The 21942-nt window shown below is 31.9% G+C and overlaps 1 protein-coding gene across 1 annotated transcript; it reads left to right on the plus strand.

Annotated features, from left to right (window-relative positions):
• The first annotated feature begins 1043 nt into the window (after positions 1-1043).
• LOC106639952 (Muscle protein 20) lies at positions 1044-5582 on the plus strand. Its single transcript, XM_014353794.2, has 4 exons — positions 1044-1154; positions 1616-1821; positions 2685-2805; positions 5215-5582. Exons 1-4 carry the CDS (start codon positions 1125-1127, stop codon positions 5404-5406), a joined length of 549 nt encoding a protein of 182 aa, XP_014209280.1. The 5' UTR covers positions 1044-1124; the 3' UTR covers positions 5407-5582.
• Positions 5583-21942: the final 16360 nt, after the last annotated feature.

A 21942-nucleotide genomic window follows, 5' to 3' on the forward strand; every position in this document is an offset into this window, starting at 1 on the left:
TATTAAAATATATATGATAAATTAAGTTTTAAGTAGTTGATCTAAAACATGAAACACAAGTTTCAGCATATTTACAAAAAAGCCTTTTTTTGTGTGACACACCAATTAACCGAAATATTATACTTCTAACTTAAGTAGCTACGTGGTACACTATTTTAAAAGGTTGTTACTTGACTAAAATAAAAGTTGGGATTATTTATTATAGGTTAGAACACTGCAACTATATAACCAGCTATCTACGGGTTCCAGGAACAGGTGTTGTTTTTTGAAAAATTAAATAAAATGTACTACTTATACAATATGTCTTGTACCTTTTGAGGACAGAACTTTGTAAAGAATCAATTCGTATACGTATTAAGGATAGTATTTAAGATAGACATACCATGTAACAGAATTGTTTTACAACTTTTTCTCAAATCTATTTTTGAAATCGTTAGTTATGACAGAAACACCCATACATCGATTTTTTTTTTGTCTGTAAAACAGCACATGCTATAAAAACGTTTTTCTAACTATAAAACTTGAACAGTATTCCATACATCAGAAGAGTCAATTTGACTACAGATAATCCATTTTTAATTCAGAAGCTGATAAGTATATGATATTAAAGATTTTGATACTTGGTAATTACTTTTAATGAGGTATCCAGACAAAAAAGATTTAGGTGACAGTTCATGATATGACTCTCCAATGGTACTAATAAAAACTATGAATGTCAAGTATGGATGGGCAGATGGTTGTCTCAAGCTACTTATCCCCAAATTGCAACAAAAAAAAAATACAAGAGTGCTATTTTGCCCAAGGTCTTGGCAAAATTGCGTGCAACGCTAGGAACCACTGGAATACATAAATATGCTTCTATTTTTTAATCGTGCCTCTATACACAAGAAAGAAAAGTCAAGAAAGGAAAACAGATACGTATTATACATTATAGCAGCCAGTGTGTGTACGCACAACTAATATTAGAAACAGGCATTGCGTGGGCTAAAACTCGTGTCGAGTGATTTTCCGAGCCAAGGCATATTTATATAAAGACCAGATCAAGAAGCGCGTTGGCTCATTTTTTGAGTTTAAGTCTTTAAAACGTCTCGTACTGCACGAAAAGTTGCACACCATCCGTTTCAATGGCTCTCGAGCGTCAAGTTCGTGCGAAGGTACAACATTTGTATACATAAGTTTGCGTTTATATGCGCAAAGGGTTTCGTACATTTCTGGTTGTAGGAAAAGCCGTTCTTATATTGTTTTCGTTTTTGGATAAGCAGTCGTTCCAAGATATTCTTAAATAAACTCAGTAACACTTGATTTTTCAAATCAAATTGAAATCAAGTAAGTAGGATGCTATAAACAATGTAAAAACAGATAACTTCAAAACTCCATAAGTAAAGAAATAACTAGTTATTATGTTTTTAATATATTCAGCCTAAACAACCGTTACAGAGATCAAAAAGTAATTTTTCCGATGACACTACAACAGCCGTTTTTTTTTTTTTTTTTTTATTACAAAACTTTTGAACTTCTGTATTTTATCTGAGTAGTACATGAACATCAAACCAATAAAAAAGTGTACATAGAAATAATAAAAAATTTGACAATTAGCTCGTTATTTGTTCTGTAGATTCTTGCCAAGCGTGACCCCCAGCAAGAGAAAGAAGCCCAAGAGTGGATCGAAGCAATAATTGGCAGAAAATTCTCATCACCCTTCGAAGATTACCTGCGTGATGGTCAGGTACTCTGTGAACTAATTAATAAAATTCAGCCAGGATGCATTAGTAAAATCAATACTTCCGGCGGTGAATTTAAAATGATGGAAAACATTAATAAGTAAGTTAAGCACAATGATTTAGCAAGGAAATATGTGTCATCTTAAAGGATATAAAAATACCTTAAATAAGTGAAATTTTTCTCATACCTACACTGTTTACAAAAGCTTTACCTAACAAAAATAATAGGGAAAGTGCGTAAAAATATATCAATAGCTATTTCTATGTAAACAGACTCGCGTTTGATTTGTATTCTTGTTCATCATTACATAATGATCTCATATATTAGCATGGAATCAAAAAATTGGTTAGAAGTATTTACTTATCGATTAAACTTGTTGACTTGGCTATTTACTCTTATCATTTTAACAACTTACTAGGGTTAGAAATAGCCAATTTATGTAAAAACCATTGAAAACATATCCTTACAACGAAAAAAAATACTTCTTACAAAACTTTTGAGACATGTACTCAATTCAGAGAATGACATGTCAGTAATTAAAGCAGAAGTCACTGTTCCGTGAGTGCAAATTTATTTACAAAACTGACGAGCTGAATTGTAAGTACCTCGAAATTTAAGGTTGTTAACTTGACTTCATAATTTTGGCAAATTTTCAAGAGTTTTTCATTTCATTCAAAAATACCAGCAAAAGCCACCGTTCTGTAAGTAAAAATATTTATTTACACTTTGTAAATAAAAATTTATGTACAAAGCTGACCAGCTAAATTTCAAGTACCTCAAAATTTGAAGTTATTTACTAGGTTTTATAATTTAGGCAACTTTTCAAGAATTTTTTTCATAATATATCATTTAAAAACATGAGTTGTAAATAAAACACGTGTCATCGCACTTTTCTCTTTATTTTAAGGATTCTTCTTGATTCCGCATGGTTGTTTCATTTTATGTTTTATTTAATAAAATAGATTTCAAAAGGCTATTAAAGATTATGGAGTACCTGACATCGATGTCTTCCAAACAGTTGAACTGTGGGAAAAAAAGGATATTGGGCAAGTTATCACAACTCTCTTTGCCCTGGGCCGTGAGGTATGTGCATCATATATACCTAGATGTGCAATTTTGCTCTATTTTGCTCGTACGTGCAGTTATGGGTGTATAAGCACATTTAATATTGTTATACATTTGTCAAGCTGGTGAAAGTAAATATCTCATATTATTATTTTGTAGCCTTCAAGACTTAAACGATCTCTCCTTACTTGCGGAATTAAGCAGAAACGAAAATAAAAGGCTCCAAAATTGCACAACTTGACATAGCGAGCATACGAAAGCGTAAAAAACTATTATTTTATTCGATTAAAAATTGATCATACGACAAACTTTCTTTCAAAACCTAATAGTTTATTTCATATTGCCATATAAATATTATATTGGAAAAAAATTGCTCATGCCGTTAAGAAAATATTGCAATATTAATATACTATTTCACCATACCCTCCGTCGAAAGACGATCTTTCTTCCCTCATCTCAGAACGAAAGATTACGTCAAAATACTTTTCTAGCAGGCTGAAATTGGGATTTTCACGATGGGAGATTATGTTACGTCCCTCGTGGCGTAATATACTGTTTCCATGTTATCAGTGTATCTATGTAGTAGCCAAAATAAATTTTAGTATAAAGTTTTGTAGTTTCATGTGATCGCTGTGGAAGTATTTATAGGTAATGTTTCTAAAATTATTATTAAACATATTTTGATTACAAATAATGTTATTAAATCACAGTAAAATTAATAATTATCAGTGGGCTTAGGATAAATGCTAAGGGCTAGCTCAAGGGCAGTCTAGAGATTATTTATTTATATTTCTCTACCGTTTTGATAATATTACTTTGATTGTATAGCTTTATAAAATTATTCATTTAGCAGCCAGCTATTTTATCGAAAAAATGAAAATAGATGCAAATTCTTGACACTTTAAAGAATAAATCAAGCTTAAACTTGGTAACATTCATGGAGAGTTTAAGAAAAAAATTAAAAAATCAGATATTAGATTGATAAGGTGTGATCTGATTAGTAATTTTTCTTCTTCATATTTCAATGAATCTCACCAAAATCAGACTATATTTATTTCTTGTAGCTTCAGGAATCTGCGCATACTCTTTTCTGATATGTAAATGTTTTTAATACATTGATTATTGTAAATTAAGTAGTATACCTGTTAATCAGTAGATAAGGAAACTAGTTTATTGAAAGTTATATATTATGCTTTTTTTATATTTTACAGCTATTTCTGAGAACTGTGCCTAATAGGTTCTGCAATGTTGTGTTACGATGCATATATATATATATATATATATATATATATATACGCCATTATCATTAGCAAAGTGAAAAACCGCCTCAGATTCAATTATGATATCAATCACATACACAGCAAAGAAGATCTTATTTTACATGGCTTCCAAAACGTTGGACCACAGTTGGAATACGAACACGAGAAAGTAGATTTTCTTACCAAGCCCCCTGTGCTACAAAAACCGCAGCCTAAACCACTGTGATACTGTGGCCATAATATCTTATGATTAATTCAGTTAGGTGATGTTATTTGCGTTCGTAATTAACTTTTCATGATTTTGGGAGAAAAAAAGAGTAGGCGCACATTATTTTATCTACAAGCAATAAATATAGTTTGATTTTAGCGAGATCAGTTGGTATATAAAGTAGAAAAGTAAACCCCTTAGCCACACCTTATGAGTCCAACATCTGATTTTTCACTTTTCACCTTAAATGCTCAATCAATCTTACCAAATTGGGCTTGATTTATTCTTTGAAGTGTCAAGAACGTGCGTATTCTTTTATTTTTTTGACAAAATAGCCAGCTGTTAAATAATTAATGTTAGAAAGTTGTACAATCAAAGAAACCTTATGGAAAAGGTAGGTAACTTTAACTATTTCTGGACTGCCCTTAACCTTTATTTCAATTTTTTATTTACAGATCAATAGTTTTCGAATAACTTTAAAAATAATAAGCTGATGATGGATTGAACTATTGAGTAAAAATATCTAGTAACTTTTATCTATAATGATTCTGGATTGAGTTCCTTTCCTGCGGTTCAGGCCCAGAAATCATTATTTTAAAGTTTAAATAATTATGTTCTAGAAATAGACTACAGCAAAAGCAAAATGGTAAATCGTTTTCTTTTCAAAAGCGAATTCCAATAATATTAAATATTCAGGGTAACTTGTTTATCAATTACATTACGCTTTAACTGAAAATCTCAAAGACTACACGTCTTCAAATTTATTGATCCGCAAATCGTAATTCAAGTGGAGGTAAGCTGCACAAGTAAAGAGAAATCGATTAGGCTTTGAATGGCTGAAAAATAATATTTAATATTTACGGGTACTATATTCACTAGTCATCTTCACGAGAGGTCTACTATTGTTTAAGTGATTAACTCTTGTGTCTGATTAAGTTATCTAACTTGTGCAATTTGCAGACATTCAGGCACTCAGATTGGAAGGGACCGTACCTGGGCCCAAAGCCAGCTGATGAGTGTAAACGTGAGTTCACCGAAGAGCAGCTCAAAGCAGGACAGACTATGATCGGACTCCAAGCTGGTTCCAACAAGGGTGCCACTCAATCTGGCCAGAATATGGGTGCTTCCAGAAAAATTCTCCTTGGAAAGTAGTTTTCTTTTCATCACCACGCAGCCTTCTGATTTCAGTTATTCTTCTGCTAAAAAAATTTTCTCCCAAAAAAATGATGATTGTATATTATGTACATGACTATAACTGTTATCATTTGCTTCAGCAGGTTAGCTATTTTTCAGTTGTCCTAGGGAAATAAACTTGATTGTACATCTTATCTTTTAACATGAGAATTTTATTTGCTTTTCAGAATATTTGATAATGTCCTACTTGCTTTCGATGAACAAATCGTCGTAATTGTTTCACACAAATATTAAGAAAGCACGGATATTAATTCACTATATTCTGAAATTTGGTAGAAACCTAGCATCTTATTTTGTTATAATTATTAAGTATAAGAGCTAGTTTTTATGATTTCTTATGGAAATCCGACTAAACTTTATAAAATTAATCTTATTAGTTCCAAGGGGGCCTGAGATCTTGAAACTTGACGCAAATTTTTTTTTGTTAATGTAGTGACGGGTATATTTAATCTTAACTTAAGGAAGTCGGGGTGCAATTCACTCAACGATGAAAATATTTTTAAAAAAATATATGTGATAAAAAAACACTTCATAGATATAGTTATCAAATTTAAACAAAAACGTGTCTGCAGATTTCGAGAAAAAAAATTCATTAAGTTTCTCTTTTTCGCCATCTTTAACATGGGCTCAAATATAAATTGGCAAAAAAGTTATAGAAAAATGCCTTTTACGCTTCATGTAGCGATGAGAATTTTTTGAAAAATTGATGTGTTAATTGTGACAACTCATTGTCAATAATACTTTATTGACGTACATGCAAAGTTTCAACAAAATTGCGTCCTTAGCTATAGAGATATTTTTGCACAAACGTAAACAAATTGGCTTTCGGCTCGTATGCTACATTCATGAGGGAGACAAGGATATACTGAGTACACTGTCTTCTGTCAGCTTGACTTTTTACGTGGTATGATGGTTTTTACAAAATCACTTCTAGAAGACGTTATATTCAAAATTATGATCTGAAACTTAGGATAGCTCTTCATCGAACTTTGTACTTTAATGTTTTATCTTAAAATCACAATTTTTAAAGTTCACAGCATACTATTATGAAAAAGATTAGATTGACTATGCCGTTTACTTCCTATTTTTTATCTTCCTTATGAAAAAATTATTTAGGTTACTTGATTTATACTATAAGAAATTATGTACCTTAAAGAATATTCTGTAATATTTTTGAAGTATATTATCAATACACGAGAACTGGCAAGATATGTACGAATGCATTTTCCATTATCAAGAGAATAGATGTTTTTGGGCTAGGTCAGTACATCAAACTTTACTACGGTGCCTTATATTCACATACCCGTGCTCCCCTTCATCGTTCATCCTCCTGTGAAAGCGATCCAACCATAAAGATTCTAATATCTCTATGGACCCAACTAACTTAAGGTGGTTCTTCCATGACTCCCGAGCCAAATTGATCATAAGACTTATGTTCAAAATCATCTAAATTAAGATGTATAAACACCAGCTAAAACAATGTTCATCATAACACCCTCCAGAATGACGTATTATTGTTTGGATGACTATACAGACGTTAGATTTGGATAAACGTATTGTGTACGGGACGTCAGTGATTCTTTAAATACGAATATTGATGTCAATGATGTAGTGCTTCCTATGATGATAATTGCTACTATAATTTCTCTATTTTAAGATGTGTAAGAGAATAGTGATGAACTTTCCTTGAATGTATGACGTACGATCTTTTAACGTAATCATGTTTGCATAGGCACTCAATGGGGCAATACATAATAGGTCTTTTAATGACATACTAGGCTATAATTTAATGCCCTATTATTTAATGCCAGAAGCTCACAACTCTAAGCTTTATAAGCTAGTATAGATATTGACATTCACGGTAAGAAGTTTGATGTCAGACGCAACTTCGCAGAGAATTCTAATGTAGCCGTTATGTATTCATGATGGCGACTGTTCTAAACAACGCATGGGTTTTGTTCTGAAAGTCAAGCTCCTGAAATCGATAGAAAAATCGAAATGAGACGTTTAAATTATATAATTAACCGTTGCACAATTGTATCCATACGTGTTATTTTGAACAGACGTCAACAACTGTTTCAAATTCAAAAGTTGAGCTTCTTTTGATGTTGCCATGTAATCAGCGAGTTTAATTTTTCGACCACCCTAACAGCACATAACTTCTAAAAACGTTTTTACAATAATAGTATATTACGTACGAGTTTGCAAAGGCTTCGATTTACGAATCAAGAGATTTACGGCTCGAGCAGAAGGTGATGGACGTAACGAGGTTCGTAAAGTAGCCTTTTCGAACGAGTTTCGTATACTATTTTTCCACCTGAGAACCGAAAATTAAGCGGCGAAGGTGCTATTTTGAGGTTCAAAGGCGGAAAAACCTTTTCCAACTTAACAACGTTTAAAATACGTTCTTTAAAACATCATGTGCCATTAGGGAAGAATCTTGTCTGTAGTAGTGCTGGTTTAATTTAGATTAAAATAGAGTTCCTAATTAAATATAATATGAAAAAAATAGAAATTTTCTATTACTACGTACAATAAAGGTAAAAAAAGAGATTTATATCAAATATGATAATATTACGTAGGATTACTGTAATAGGTCACAACTGTAGTATAAAAGTAGGAAAGCGCTATTTAGATACTATACTTACATTTTCATCAAGCAATTAAAAGAAGCGTCACGTCACCAACTTTCTATCAATTCAACCTGATTCAATTTGAAGCAAAAAGATGTAGTTATAAGGAACCATACAAAAAAATATTATAATCTAAAACTAAGAGATCGAGAATCAGGTGTAGTTGGTGATGTAGATGTCTAATGTCCACGAAACATATTGTTGTAGTAAAAGTCGAGGAGTACGCTTGACGAGCTGATACTTTTATGTTATTGCACAAATCAACTTCAGATACTTAAAAAGGACTTTTAATTTACGAAACTGCTTAAGAACAAAGTTATAAAACTATTTAATTCAGGATAATTGCAATTATTTTTTAAGTTATTTTTTAAACTTTATGTATGGGTAAAAATAATCTATAGCCTGGAAGCCAGAGCTGTTTGATCGAACTTTCAGTGAAAAGTAATACGTTATCCCCATAAAAATACCTATTAACAATAGAAAAAGGTTAGGTAAGTTTGATATGCTCAGTTAATATTTTTTAAGGAATTTCTGAGGCCTTTATACTCTGGCAATGAATATATAGTATTCTTCCTAATAAATATATGTAGCCTTGAAAAGTTCTGAAATCAAAATATAAAAACGGTAAAGGTTTTTTTTTTGTTTTAGCGCAATATACATTTTGTATGACTTTTTTAATACAATACTGTTTAGTACTCGTATTAAAAAAAAATCAAACTAAGTTATATTGACTTTTGCCCTAACATTTTCATATTCTTTCGACATAGCAAATCATTAATGTATTTGATGTGAGGTTTGCATAAAGTACCAGTCAAAAGTCGATATTACTTAGTTTGATTTTTTTAAAGTACAAGTACTAAACAGTATTATACTAAAAATGTCATACGCAATGTATGTTGCACCAAAACAAACAAAAAAACTACCGTCTTTATATTTTGATTTCAGAACTTTTCAAGGCTATATATTCTTTTGGAAGAATACTATATTTTTATTTCCAGTGTATAAAGGCTTCAGAAATCCCTTAAAAAATATTAACGAAACACATCGAACTTACCTAACCTTTTTACTTTGTTAAATGGTATTTTTATGGTGATATCATGACTTTTTAGGATAATACCATTTTTCAAATGTTTATTTTCAAAAACTTAATTACATTGGATATCACTTATATTAGAAAGTACTGGATAGAAACGAAGTCTGTACAACATAACTACAGTGATCTCCAATGCTTTCACAAAATTTCTACTTAAAGTTGATCATATGACAATGTTTTGAATGTATAACTGTGTGCATAGGTTAATTTGTACAAATAGTTCTAAAATTTACCGATTAAAATAAATTTTCATAAAAAATACAGTTTCACGATTTTTTTCTATGATGCTTTTTTCTTTTTTTTTCTTTTATTAAACTAGCAATTTTTTTGAAGCTCATTACATAAATTCAATTACTCATTTCAATAAAATTTTTAGATAAAGTACTTAGTAATTATACGCATCAAAAGTCCCAAATGCGTCTTTTGTTTAACTAGCTTTTATAATTACATGTCTTTTTTATGTATTGATAAAATCCAAACATTCCGAAGTACAGTTATTTGATAACAGGCTAATTCCTACAACAAACAAATATTTATTATGAAAATATGTTGAAAAATCGTAAAAGTGATGTTGAAGTTACTCAAACAAATATTTTTATGAAACGCTTTTTCATTTAAATACTACTTAAAAAATTAATCACTAATGTACGACCACTAACTACCCAAATCGCTAAGTTAAACAGAGATTAGTAGGGAGATTGCTGACTGCCATGCTACGGAGTGTGCCCACTTTTTTCCACTGGTTCGAGCGTCCTGTCATGGCCAAACGCCGAACTAGGCGCATATTTTTGTTTTTTTTGATAAGCATGGTAAGGGCAATGAGCAATGAGCCTACGAGGAGAGGAGTGGATTCGCGTGGAAATATCCATATAGGCGCAAATCTTGGAGACGCGTGTAAAGGGTAACCCGAATGATACACCTACGAGAAGAGAAGTAAACATAAAATTTCGGCTATATAGCTGTATAGCTGAGAGCACAGCCAAAGCAAGCGATGACACGAGTTTTTCCTTTTTTTGACTCTTCGACCGAGTATATGCTATATATATTTAACGGACTTGCTCTCGCTCTTGCTTCAATGTTATCTTTAAATCTTATTTAATTAAATTGTGGAACTGAATGCTCATTAATTATACGCACAAACTTTTGATTTCAATACATTTTTTTGTGATTCTACCGTACTTTTAACATTTGCAAATCCAGTAATGTTTTTAAAAACTATATAGCTTCAAGTTTTTTTTGAGTTTTCAGAATAGCTTTAACCACTATTTTCACTAATAACACACGAAACCCCACCCGAACGTTAAAGCTACAAATTAACCTAACTTTTGTCGCAGACTGTACCACTAGATAGGTATTCTAGTAACATTGTCATTGGACTTCAAACTGTTATATTTTAAAAACGGTGAAGCTAGGCTTTTCCAATTTTTGTATACTTATTTCAACGAAAGTAAGCCTTAACATATTTGTTTTTTAAAAGATTCTTTAAAAAATTTTGAGAGTTATGAGTAAAATCGTGCATTTTCCGACAAGTCCTTCATAAAAGCATGTGTATAAGTGACCAACTTCGCGATTTTATTTCTCAAAAACAGTGAGGCTAGGCCTTTTAAAATTTTACTATGTTATTTATAATACTAAAACATACTTATACAAATTTTTTCAGAAATTAAAAAAAAAAAAAATATTACGACATTCCCCTTAACTCTTAATCGAAGCTTGTACTAGTAGAAATAGACCCAGGCTCGGTTTTTATTAATACATAAATTTGTAATTAAAAAATTTTTCTAGTTCTTACAATTCCTGACTCTGAATAATTCACCAAATTAGCATAATATAAAGTCTTTAGAGTAATAGGTATAATAGAGCCTTTTCAAACTGAATGTAAAAGAGCCCTTTTGATTTTTATTTCCCCGATTTAAAGTTAATACTACATTTATGTACACATACATATCAATAAATAAACCATTAAATCATAAAGTTATCGTAAATCATTAGGTATAATGGGGTGCTTACTGAGCATCTTAATTATTTATTAATAAGGCATTAGTTAATAACAGAAGCGCTTATCACCAATTAACATGGGGTACTTAGTGACCACCACAATATTGTTGGTCAGAAAGAGGTCCACCGTACCTGGTAATTTGCGCTTGAGTAATTAATAAATGCTTGATTAATTCAATCATTGGCCAATGAGCATCCCATGATATCTAGTGATTGACGATAATGTTATGAACTAATGCTTTAGTAACTGACGTATAGAAATATATACATTACCACCTTAAAATAGAAGTAAAAAAATTGGTTAAAAAGGCGTTTATGTCTTTTTGTGGAATTTCTCGTTGTGCTCTCCAGTATAGAATAAACATGTGGATTTGTACAGAGGTACATGACTAACCGAGAGCTAGGTGAGGAGCAAATAAAAATCTTAAAATGTTGGTAAATAGTCTTGAGAAATGTTTTGTTGGGCGTAATTGTACCAGTCGACGACAGCTTAGTACACCTAAGTGTACCTCTGTATAAAAAGGCTTTTTTTTTTATTTTTTAGAAGACTTTCTTCTGCCCGAAAATCTAAAGAGGCTCTTTCTTGACATTTACTCCGAAAAGACTCATTCTTGCACTCACCCAGTGGTATCATTCTTAAAAATATTACGATGCTTTTCCTACATTTTATATAAATTGCTTAACTAACTGAATAACCTACAGCCTACAAACAACTTTATTGTAATTCTCACCCTAAAAGGTAATTAACTTTTTTTTTTTAACAAAATACTACTATATAAATATACTACGGTATTTTGAAAAAATAGTAGAAGACGGAAGCTGATGATTATACTCTAATTAAAACTTCTGCCTCCAGCTTTTTTGTGTCATAAATAGGATGTTCATAATTTCTTAGGAGTTTCAAAATGCATAAATTATGTTCAAATCCTTAAAAGTTATTTTAGTATTATAAAATTATGGAATGGCCTTGCTAACAAGAAGTATCAAAGAAACAATACTTATTTTGATGTATCCAAAAAAAATGTTAATGGCACATATATATTTTCAAACGAAACATAAATAAAAGAAATAAAAACAAAATAATGAATTAAATTAAAAAAAAAAAAAAAAATCTACCTTGAAGTGGATTTGAACCCTAAAGTGCAATACGATCTACGAAGTGGCATAAGCCTGTAACATCTTGGCTATCCGAAGGATACGTAAACCTGCTTTTAAAGTCACATATGTTCATGGATATCCTCCGGAGCTTGTCCTATAGTTCACAGCTGTTAGGATGTGTAAAATTAATAAATTAGCAGTTAAAGCTATTCTGAAAACTTAAAAAAAAATTTGAAGCTGTATACTTTTTAAAAACATTACTGGATTTGCAAATAATAAAAGTACGGGAGAATTACAAAATAATGTATTAAAATCAAAAGTCTGTGCATATAATTGATGAGCATTTAGTTCCGCAATTTAATTGAGGAAGATTTATAGATAACATTTAAGCAAGAGCGAGAGCAAGTCCGTTAAATATATATAGCATATACTCGGTCGAAGAGTCAAAAAAAAAAAAAAAAATTGGGTCGTTGCTTGCTTTGGCTGTGCTCTCAGCTATACAGCTATATAGTTGACATTTTACTTCCACTTCTCTCCTCGTAGGCGTACATTCGGCTTACCCTTTTCACGCGTCTTTAAGATATGCGCCTATATCGACATTTCTATGCGAATCTACTCCTCTCCTCGTAGGCTCATTGCTCTTTGCCCCTACCATGCTTATCAAATAAAACAAATATATGCGCCTAGTTCGGCGCTTGGCCATGACGGGGCGCTTGAACCACTGGAAAAAAATAGATACACTCCGTATCATGGCAGTCAGCAATCTCCCTACAAATATCTGAAGTTAAATAAGGCTTAGGTTTTTAGCTTGTTATTCAGGGTGCTCCGGAAAATAATTAGAGTTTCCTGTCTCATTGATCAGATTATGTTGATACTACTACAACTGTGATTACACGATTAATTGTAAGCAGCTGTTTTACTAAACAATACATAAATCAGTAAAATTCTTGATTGCGTTTTTAATTGATGGCATATGGTTAAAAAGAATGAAAAATAAGGTTATATTTTAATCGTCCGTCATCTTTTTTTTCTCCTTGAGCTTCAAATTACGTCACCAAATGTGGGTTTAAATAATTATAAGAAACGGTAAAGTTAAGTGGCAATACTTTTTTTTCTAATAAAATAGTTATTTTTAAAAAAAATTTGGTTAATTTACTAGATACTTAAAAGGATCTAGCTGTTAAGGTGGTTCTTCACCTAACCCATTTACTTAAACTTACAGGGAAATTTGGAGGGATTGTTATTAAAGTTATAAGGCATCTTTCTTTAAAATTTCAAGTCCCTTTATCAGGTAAATTTTTGAAAACAAGTCAGTCAAAAAATGCACTTTTAACATGTGTTCTTATGTAGGTTACTTTTCCATACTACGATATCATGTAATATCTCGTAAAGTAGACTTAAGATCGTAATAGAAAAAGTTTGTAGTGAAAGAAGAACTTTTCAGCTTTCTAATAATATAACAAAAGTTTGGGCTAATCAGGGAAATAGTATACGATATTTAATCGTAAACGAAATGTCTGCCGTGTAAACTGCGGCAACGTCTGCTTGAGTAGGAGCGTACATGCCATTTTCAGAACCTTGCGTAAAAAAAAAATTTTTTTACAACTCTTACTCTGACTTTATTAGCTTGTTTATTTGTATGTAAATGCAATGATATTATAGTCAAGTGCCAGTACAACATATTTTATGTTGCAAATAATACGCTAATCGAAAATTAGAAAATCACAGGGTCCCGTGTCGCTTTGATACGGCACCATCGTGAAGAACCACCTTAAGGTAGAAAATTTTAAAATTACTTTTGATTTTCCATCATTTATTGTCTATAATTTATATTTACCATAAAAATCAAACTTTTTCTATAATTTATGCGTGTTTACCAACTACGAAAAACGGTACGAGTAATAACTTAACATTGTTATAAAAAAATTACATTATTTATTGCTAATAGCTAATTAATTTATAAGAAATTTTACTTTAGATACTGAAATGAAGGTGTTTACATTCAAGGTGCACAAAATTTAAAATTTGCCGCCAAATAAGTCTTCTACACATTAGCAATTGGGATTATGCCTCTACCACGCGACCTCAGTATATATATGACTAATATAGAGGAGAAATAACACAGGTCTTATGGGAGAAATCTTGTTTTTATTTTTTTTTGCACTTAAAAAGATATTGAGCTTAAAAAGGTTGTTAATCCCATGTTACTGACATAATGAGAGTTACGTAGTTATTTTTTTCCTTTGGTGAATTCGTTCATGAAGGTTGAAACAGCGTTTTGAACGTATACGGAGTGCCGTTTAACCCTACTTTGAGCTGTTTGTTTATCTCTGAGTATCAGCAGCAGTAGCGCAGCAGCAGCAACAGCTGAAACAAACAGCTCAAAGTAGGGTTAAACGGCACTCCGTATACGTTCAAAACGCTGTTTCAACCTTCATGAACGAATTCACCAAAGGAAAAAAATAACTACGTAACTCTCATTATGTCCGTAACATGGAATTAACAATCTTTTTAAGCTCAACATCTTTTTAAGTGCGAAAAAAAATAAAAACAAGATTCCTCCCATAAGACCTGTGTTATTTCTCCTCTATATTAGTCATATATATACTGAGGTCACGTGGTGTATGCATAATCCCAATACCACGTTTTGTGAGTCTTGTCTGGCTTTGTTTAATGGCTGTGGGTAACACATACATATACACAACTTGAATTTGCCACGTATATTTCATTTTTGGTATTATTGATTATTTATGGGATGATTTTTGATTTAACCTCGAATTTTACTATGAGAGAGTCAACTATCCACCCTACCCCTCTTCTGAGGCATTGTTGCTCTCTACTATTATCTGCAAATCTGCTTGCTACGGTAAAACACCTATTTATATGATATCCTAGTGATTAGGTTATGTAAGATACACCACCTAGTTACCCGGGAGAAAGTGACGGAGCAGAGTCTCTAACCTAAGCTCTCCGTGCTGCAAGTAAGCACTCTACCATCTAAGCCACCAAGAACTCCCAACACTGCAGGGTATCTACTGTAAAATTATAGGAAGTACTTGTAGCCGATATCACACTATTGGTAGCTCTGATCAATTTTAACAACACGCCTATACCAATTATACACAAAAAAAATTATGCCTGCAGCTAACTTAACTATAAGACCGCTTTTTGTAAAGGTAGAGCCAAGAAAAATTTTGGAAATGAAGTTGAGCATTTTCAGATACACATGTCTTGTTTTCGTTATTCTTAACGACTATTTGACCAATATTTTTTGGTAAAGCTGTGGAGTATGATTAAAGAGACTAAATTAAACCAAAATACATTAGGTATACCGGCAAAAATACTTATTTTTTGACATTTGAAAATCTAAGTATGCAAATCTTAAGTAAACAGTAGCACGGTTGCCAAGGCTTCGTCTGCTTTCTTAAATTTACTTGATCGCGCTGCCGCACGACTTGAAACTGGGCCTTATAAGGAGCTTCAAGCATTGTTTGAAAATGCTTTTTATCCTTGGAAGATATATATATATATATATATATAATTCGTTAACACATCAGAAACCCTAATGAATTTTTAAAATACTTTTTATCATACATTTTTTTCAGAAAATAATTATTTAAATGGTTGAATATAACATAGCTCCTTAAGGTAAAGGTCATTCTGGAGGTTTTAGTCATGAATGTATAAGTACGTCAAAATGCTTTTCGACAAGTTTGTACCAAAAGTTAAAGTCCTAAGGAAGACACTCGTATCTAAAAATATGCACCTTATCAGGCATTTGGAAGAAGTATCTGTGCAAAATGTAAACAAAATTACGAGTGGGTCCTATGCTAAATGTATGGGAGAAAACCGATCATCGTCTGCTGCTAGCTCTTTTTTTTTACGGAGTAAGACGTCATTACAAAATTGCATCTAGAATTTGTTTAACTTAAAATCATGATTTGAAACTTGGAATAGCCTTTCTTACGACCTCAAACTATAATGCTGTGCAAAGAAAAAATTGTTTTTCAAAAATTTATAACACACTTCTGCTGATGCAAACTGAGCGCATCCTCCTACTTTTTTTAGGTTATTTTTTATCATGAAAACAACATATTTTCAGTTTTTTTACGAAAACTATCGGAAGCTAGCTACTTTAAAGTATGTACCGTAATTTTTTCATAACATTTAATGGTTTAACCTTTGAGCACTGACGGGTTGAATGCAATTAAATTAATTGTGATACAGTGGGCGGACGTTTTCATGCAGGGTTAGTACAAATCACTTCAATACGTTGTCTGATTGGAGCCTCCACATACCCGCTCATCCCTCCTCGAAGACTGACCAAATCTCCTTAAACAAACGATTTTGATGCTTATGAGGAATCTCTGGAAGAAAGTTTCCTCATATAACTTTTTTTTAAAATAGAGGGAAACGAGGCCTTTCAGGACGTTGCATCTGTACTTAAACTATTAAGAGAATGACGAGCTCTTTAAAATAGTGAACTATATATTGCAAAAAAACTAAACAGGAAGAGGAACATAAAGAAGAAGCAGCAGCAGCAGCTAATCTCATACTTAATTGTCCAAGATTAATGTTAATAATTGTTTTAAATATTTTTTTTTATGTTCTGTTATTTTGTATTACTTAATTTGTATGTGGTAAGACAGTAGCGATGTTGTATAATAATAAAAAATGACCTTGTACGAACAAATATTTACTTAGTTGAAAACGATAGAAAACCGAAATTTTTAACTTGTGACGGAAAAATTGTGATGAAAATCACAGTGATGGCAATAATAAGCGATGCCATAACATCATAGATCCATACGAAATAAAATAACAAATTAAAAAAAAATCAATTATGTGATTTTTTTGGAATCAAGTAAACCGTTCGTTTTTTACGCATTTTGTCTATGCTCACCATGTTAAAAGTAGTGCAACTTTGAATATTTCAAATTTCTTTTCAACACCGCTGAACCGTCTTAAATTTTAACATTAAATTGAAAATAGTTTAAGGAATATATATTAAAAGTTACAAAAATATCGTCATCTCTTTGTTTCATTAACCTTAAACTTGTGCCTGGCCAACTTTCAGGAGTATGGGGTACTAGCGACCCCCCGTCGCTTCGCCCGAGACTTACTAAATAAAACACCGTAGTGTGTTGACACGTAACGTGAAACGTTTTCAGTTAGAAATTTTACATATATTCCTGACACTTCTCAGAACAAAAATCTTTTGATTAAAAAAAATAATAAGCTGTAACTATTAAAAAAAAATATAATTATGCTGAAAAGTACCGCGCGTTCCTTATGCCTATAAAATAATCGTTGGCCATAAGGGGCCGATGATTTGCAGTTTCTCCAGCATACTTTATGAAAACGGTTATTTTTTAAAGCTATTAAGATTTAAAACTCCCAAAAAAATATGTACCAAAAAAATTTTTTTTTCTCTTATCTCAACTTTATTACCAGTGCAACAAAGTCCTGAAGCTTAATCTCTACATTTTTTATTGCCACAAAAAAAAATACATTTTCTACTTATTTGAAAAATTAAAAGATTTAAGAGATTACTGTGAGAGTACAATGAAAAGCTGATTTCTTACGTAATGGATTCTTTATTTGTCGATTTTGACGCTGCTGTTCCAATCTCAATAAACTTTCTCCGTCAGTTTCTTAATGCCTGAAATTGTATTTATTAGATACACTTGACGTTTTTCTTCCAATTCATCCTCTTGCGACTTTTGGCATGCTTGAGACTTTTGTGACCCCTGAAGGCTATTTTCTGTTAACTTTGTTAAGTTCTAATATAGGGGAGACTGGGGAATAACGGGCACCTTTTCTTCAACAGCTAACTACAGCTTTAATTTTAAAGTAAGATTAACAAAAAAAATTAATTCTTCAAGAAAAGAGAATGTAGTTATCACAACATAAGCAAATTGTATAAAAATAATAAAACTTTTTGTTTAGGAACAGCATAAACCAAACCTTTGAAAACTGCTAGTAGCGCCCCATAGTGAGGTACTTCTAGCAGGGGGTGGGGTACCACTAGCCTGATGAATCACGATGATTTGTTAGGTAAACTCGTCAAACGAATTACGAAAAAGAAGTTTTTTTATTATTAAGTACACATAAAATTAAAATAATAAAAAGACGAGAGCGTGTATACAGGTACACATATTACAAATATTTAAAATGGCATTGAAGTTGTAACTTTGAAATTATAGTTTTGATTTTTTATTGACATTTAGTTCTCATTCCAGTTCCCTCGGTTACTTTTTTTTATAATGACGCACGATTTGTAAGATTTGCTTAAACAATAAACATCTTAAAAACTAAATCACCTTATGTATCACGGTGTATCACTGTGTTTCACAATGTTTACATGTCAGGATAAAGTTAGGAAATCTGTTTACGGTCGAAGCTCACCGATAATATAGAGAACTCCCGTGCTAGTAGCACCCCACCCCAAGGTGCCGGTCGATTATTCCCCATATAGAACACGTTATTATTTTTTAAATATCTTTTTTTTCATGCCTCCTGGAGCAAAATTAAAAAAACCATGTTGAAGCTCAATGTTTAATCTACAAAATAGACATCATAAGATAGTTTAAAACAGGTTCGTTTGTATCGAGTGTGTGCGATTAAAAATGCGAGAGCAGGCACTCTATAAGATAAAATTTTACACGTTTTTCATTAAACTTACGCTGCATTGTTTAGTATTTTACTTGGAGAGGAAAAAAGTAATTACATTAGGAATTGTTATTTACAAAATGTGAATTGAAAATATTTTATCATTCGGGAGAACCTGAGGCGCTAGAGTTACCTAGTAAGCTCGTCGTTCCCCGGTCAGCTCTATTTGTTGGCAAGGTAGTTCGACGTCCGATAGCCCTAAAAAAGACCGGTGAGCATCTTAAGTAAACTCTTTCTTGACTGAAGTTAACAGCAATTGTGACTGCCTGGATACCTCAGGGTGATTCAGGGAAGATTCAGGGTGAATGTAGACCTACGTCACTCGCCCATTAGAGAAGAGTGTCGAAGGTAACCGGGATACCTAGCTGCACGACTATTATCTACATTTTCGATGCAGCCCGCTGAACTGCCAGTAGACGACTTCAGAAATTTGTAAGATGCTCCGGAATATTATAACTACACTTATTTAATTCTGTTGTAGGTAGCCTCGATTTTATGTCGACGCCACCTAGCGGATCCTACTGAACTAAAGTGAAAAAATAACGTATTTTTGCAAAACTTTGAGCTTATTTATTGCTATTGTTAACTAATTTTTCTAGATAAACCTATACTAAAATCATCTATAAAGTATCAAGAATCGGTATGCAAAATTTCAGCAAAATCGGTTTAGTAGTTTTTGCGGTTAGCGATTACAACGGTTTTAGCGACTTTGCTTTATATATTAGTAAGATAAGCTAGTTTTACCATTTTTGTTTTCCCACATAAAATTTCATAGAAGTTTTACGTTACGAGATTTTATGTGGTATTCTGTATAAGTTCTTTACTTGTTTTTATTGGTATTTATGACGTTGGGCTCGAACGAAATTTTGTTAGCAGATGAAAAAGAAATATTTATTGGTTCTTATAGGTTGTAGGGCAAACTAAATTTGAAAATCAAACATAGAAATTGATTAGTTTTTATTTGTTAGCTTTTCGTATTCGTATTATACAAAATAATCTAAATTTAATTTAATAAAATATTTAGAATATCTACTAGAGTACCTTGAGTCAAAGTAAATTATGAAAAATCTACAAGGAATTAATTATTGATTGTTACAACTGTGAGAAGAGCTTGTCATATCGGAGATTTAAACTTGGCCCGCAGGATTCTGTAGGTGATGCTGTATTGATACAGATAAAATGAGATGTGTAATTATGGAGTAAATTTTTTCGTTTAGTAATGAGGTATCCAGGGGTCCTATACTTGTTGCAGACACTGTTCAGGTGGTGCGCTCTAGGAAGTTATACATATTTTCATGTTTAGATATACTTTACTGGGTATCTAGGTGTATTTATGTTTGATGGAGACACTGTGCAGGTGGTTCGCTCTAGATAGGTAAATATTTTCAAACTTAGTTTGCTAAAATCTTACAACATTCCTGTTCGTCAATATTGTTTGTGATATAAAAAGTTCGTTAAAGTCGAAAACTTTATGTAGAATTAATTTATTGTTTATATCAAAGGCTACAGTAAAAAAATCAATTGGCTTAAGTCAATAAGATCCTATAAAAGTCATTATTCGTATTTAATAAAAAAAAAATAATTATTTGGCTGAAGCCAAGAAGACCCTATAGAATTAATTTTTTATATGAAGGGACAAAGTGAAACAATCAATTGACTCAAGCTGATAAGTTTCTATAGAATTCGTTGTTTGTATTAAAGAATAAAGTGAAGTTCTTTGGTGTTTAAAGCCGATAAGTTCCCAAAGAATTTACTTTTTTGGTAAAAGGTTACAGTAAAATAATTAATTGGCTCAAGCCGATAAGTTTCTCTAAAAATAATTGTTCGTATGGAAGAATAAATTAAAGTAAGTAGATATAGCTGAAGCCGATAAGATCCTGTAGAGTTTATTTTTTATATTAAAGACTACATGGTCAGAAAATTTAGTAATTCAAAAGCACATTGAAGGTGTATTTTGAATCTAACTTCATTATTAGTAGTAACTTTTCTTTGATATCATTATTTAATACACAGTTAATATTTATACGTTTAAATTTATTGTTACGTGGAAAAACGATGGATTAAGGTGTGCGCAAGATAATCAAAACGTTTTATGTACGACAATCTTTTATTGCTTGTATTGTATTACTGACAGACTCGTCCAAACCCTTACAAAAGACTCCTCTTAAGGTATACCATTAAATAGATTTTAATCCGCCGAATCCAATGATATCTTTATTTATACCTACAATCGGCCTCAATCTCGAGAAACTGTAACTTAAGGTGGCTCCTTACTAAATCGAAACACTGGAGTATTGAATGATATTTTAAAGGATGATTCTTGAAGGTGCAAGGAGTCTTTTCCCAAAATTTTAGACCTTGTCACCACCAAAATTGTTGAAAAAAACTAACTGGAAAATAGACTCTGTAACATAGCCTTTTATGGAGGGTCGTCAAATTGGTGGCGCAGGTTGTATGATATCTCAGCAAAGATACTGTAGTTCTTAATAGAAAACTATGTAGCAGATAGAAGAAATCAGAATCTTTCCAACGACATTCAGGTACTTGGACATTACCATGGGTTTTATAGGATATTTTGTGAAAATAGTAGATAACTGTGCAAGTCACGGAACAGATGAAAAGTGTGGGGCGTCTGATACGCCGAAGAGCGGTAGCCCACGTAGTTGGAAATGGTCAGAAAGTTGTACGTAAAGTGAATAGAAGTTATGGGGAATCGTAATTATGATAAAAATAAATGAGATGCTGAACTAAGAAAATAATTTAATGCGGGGCTGACTTATGTACTTTTTTGACTAATAGATTAAATTAATAGAATATTTCACGATAAAGTTAGGACACGGTTGTATTTACTCGTCACTAATAAATAACTTGTAGATTTTTTCTAAAGTTTTTTGTCTTTGGTCACCCGTGGCTTATTATTAACATTTTCAGAGAGTAAAATGCGGAGACCCTCTTTACCGTTTGTGCTGAATGCTCCTTGTAAAACGATATTAGTAATAC

This window comes from Copidosoma floridanum, unplaced genomic scaffold (genome assembly GCF_036245765.1).
Source record: "Copidosoma floridanum isolate Cflo_tuat_1 unplaced genomic scaffold, Cflo_Japanese_pri ptg000030l, whole genome shotgun sequence".
In the NCBI taxonomy this organism is placed as follows: Eukaryota; Metazoa; Arthropoda; class Insecta; order Hymenoptera; family Encyrtidae; genus Copidosoma; species Copidosoma floridanum.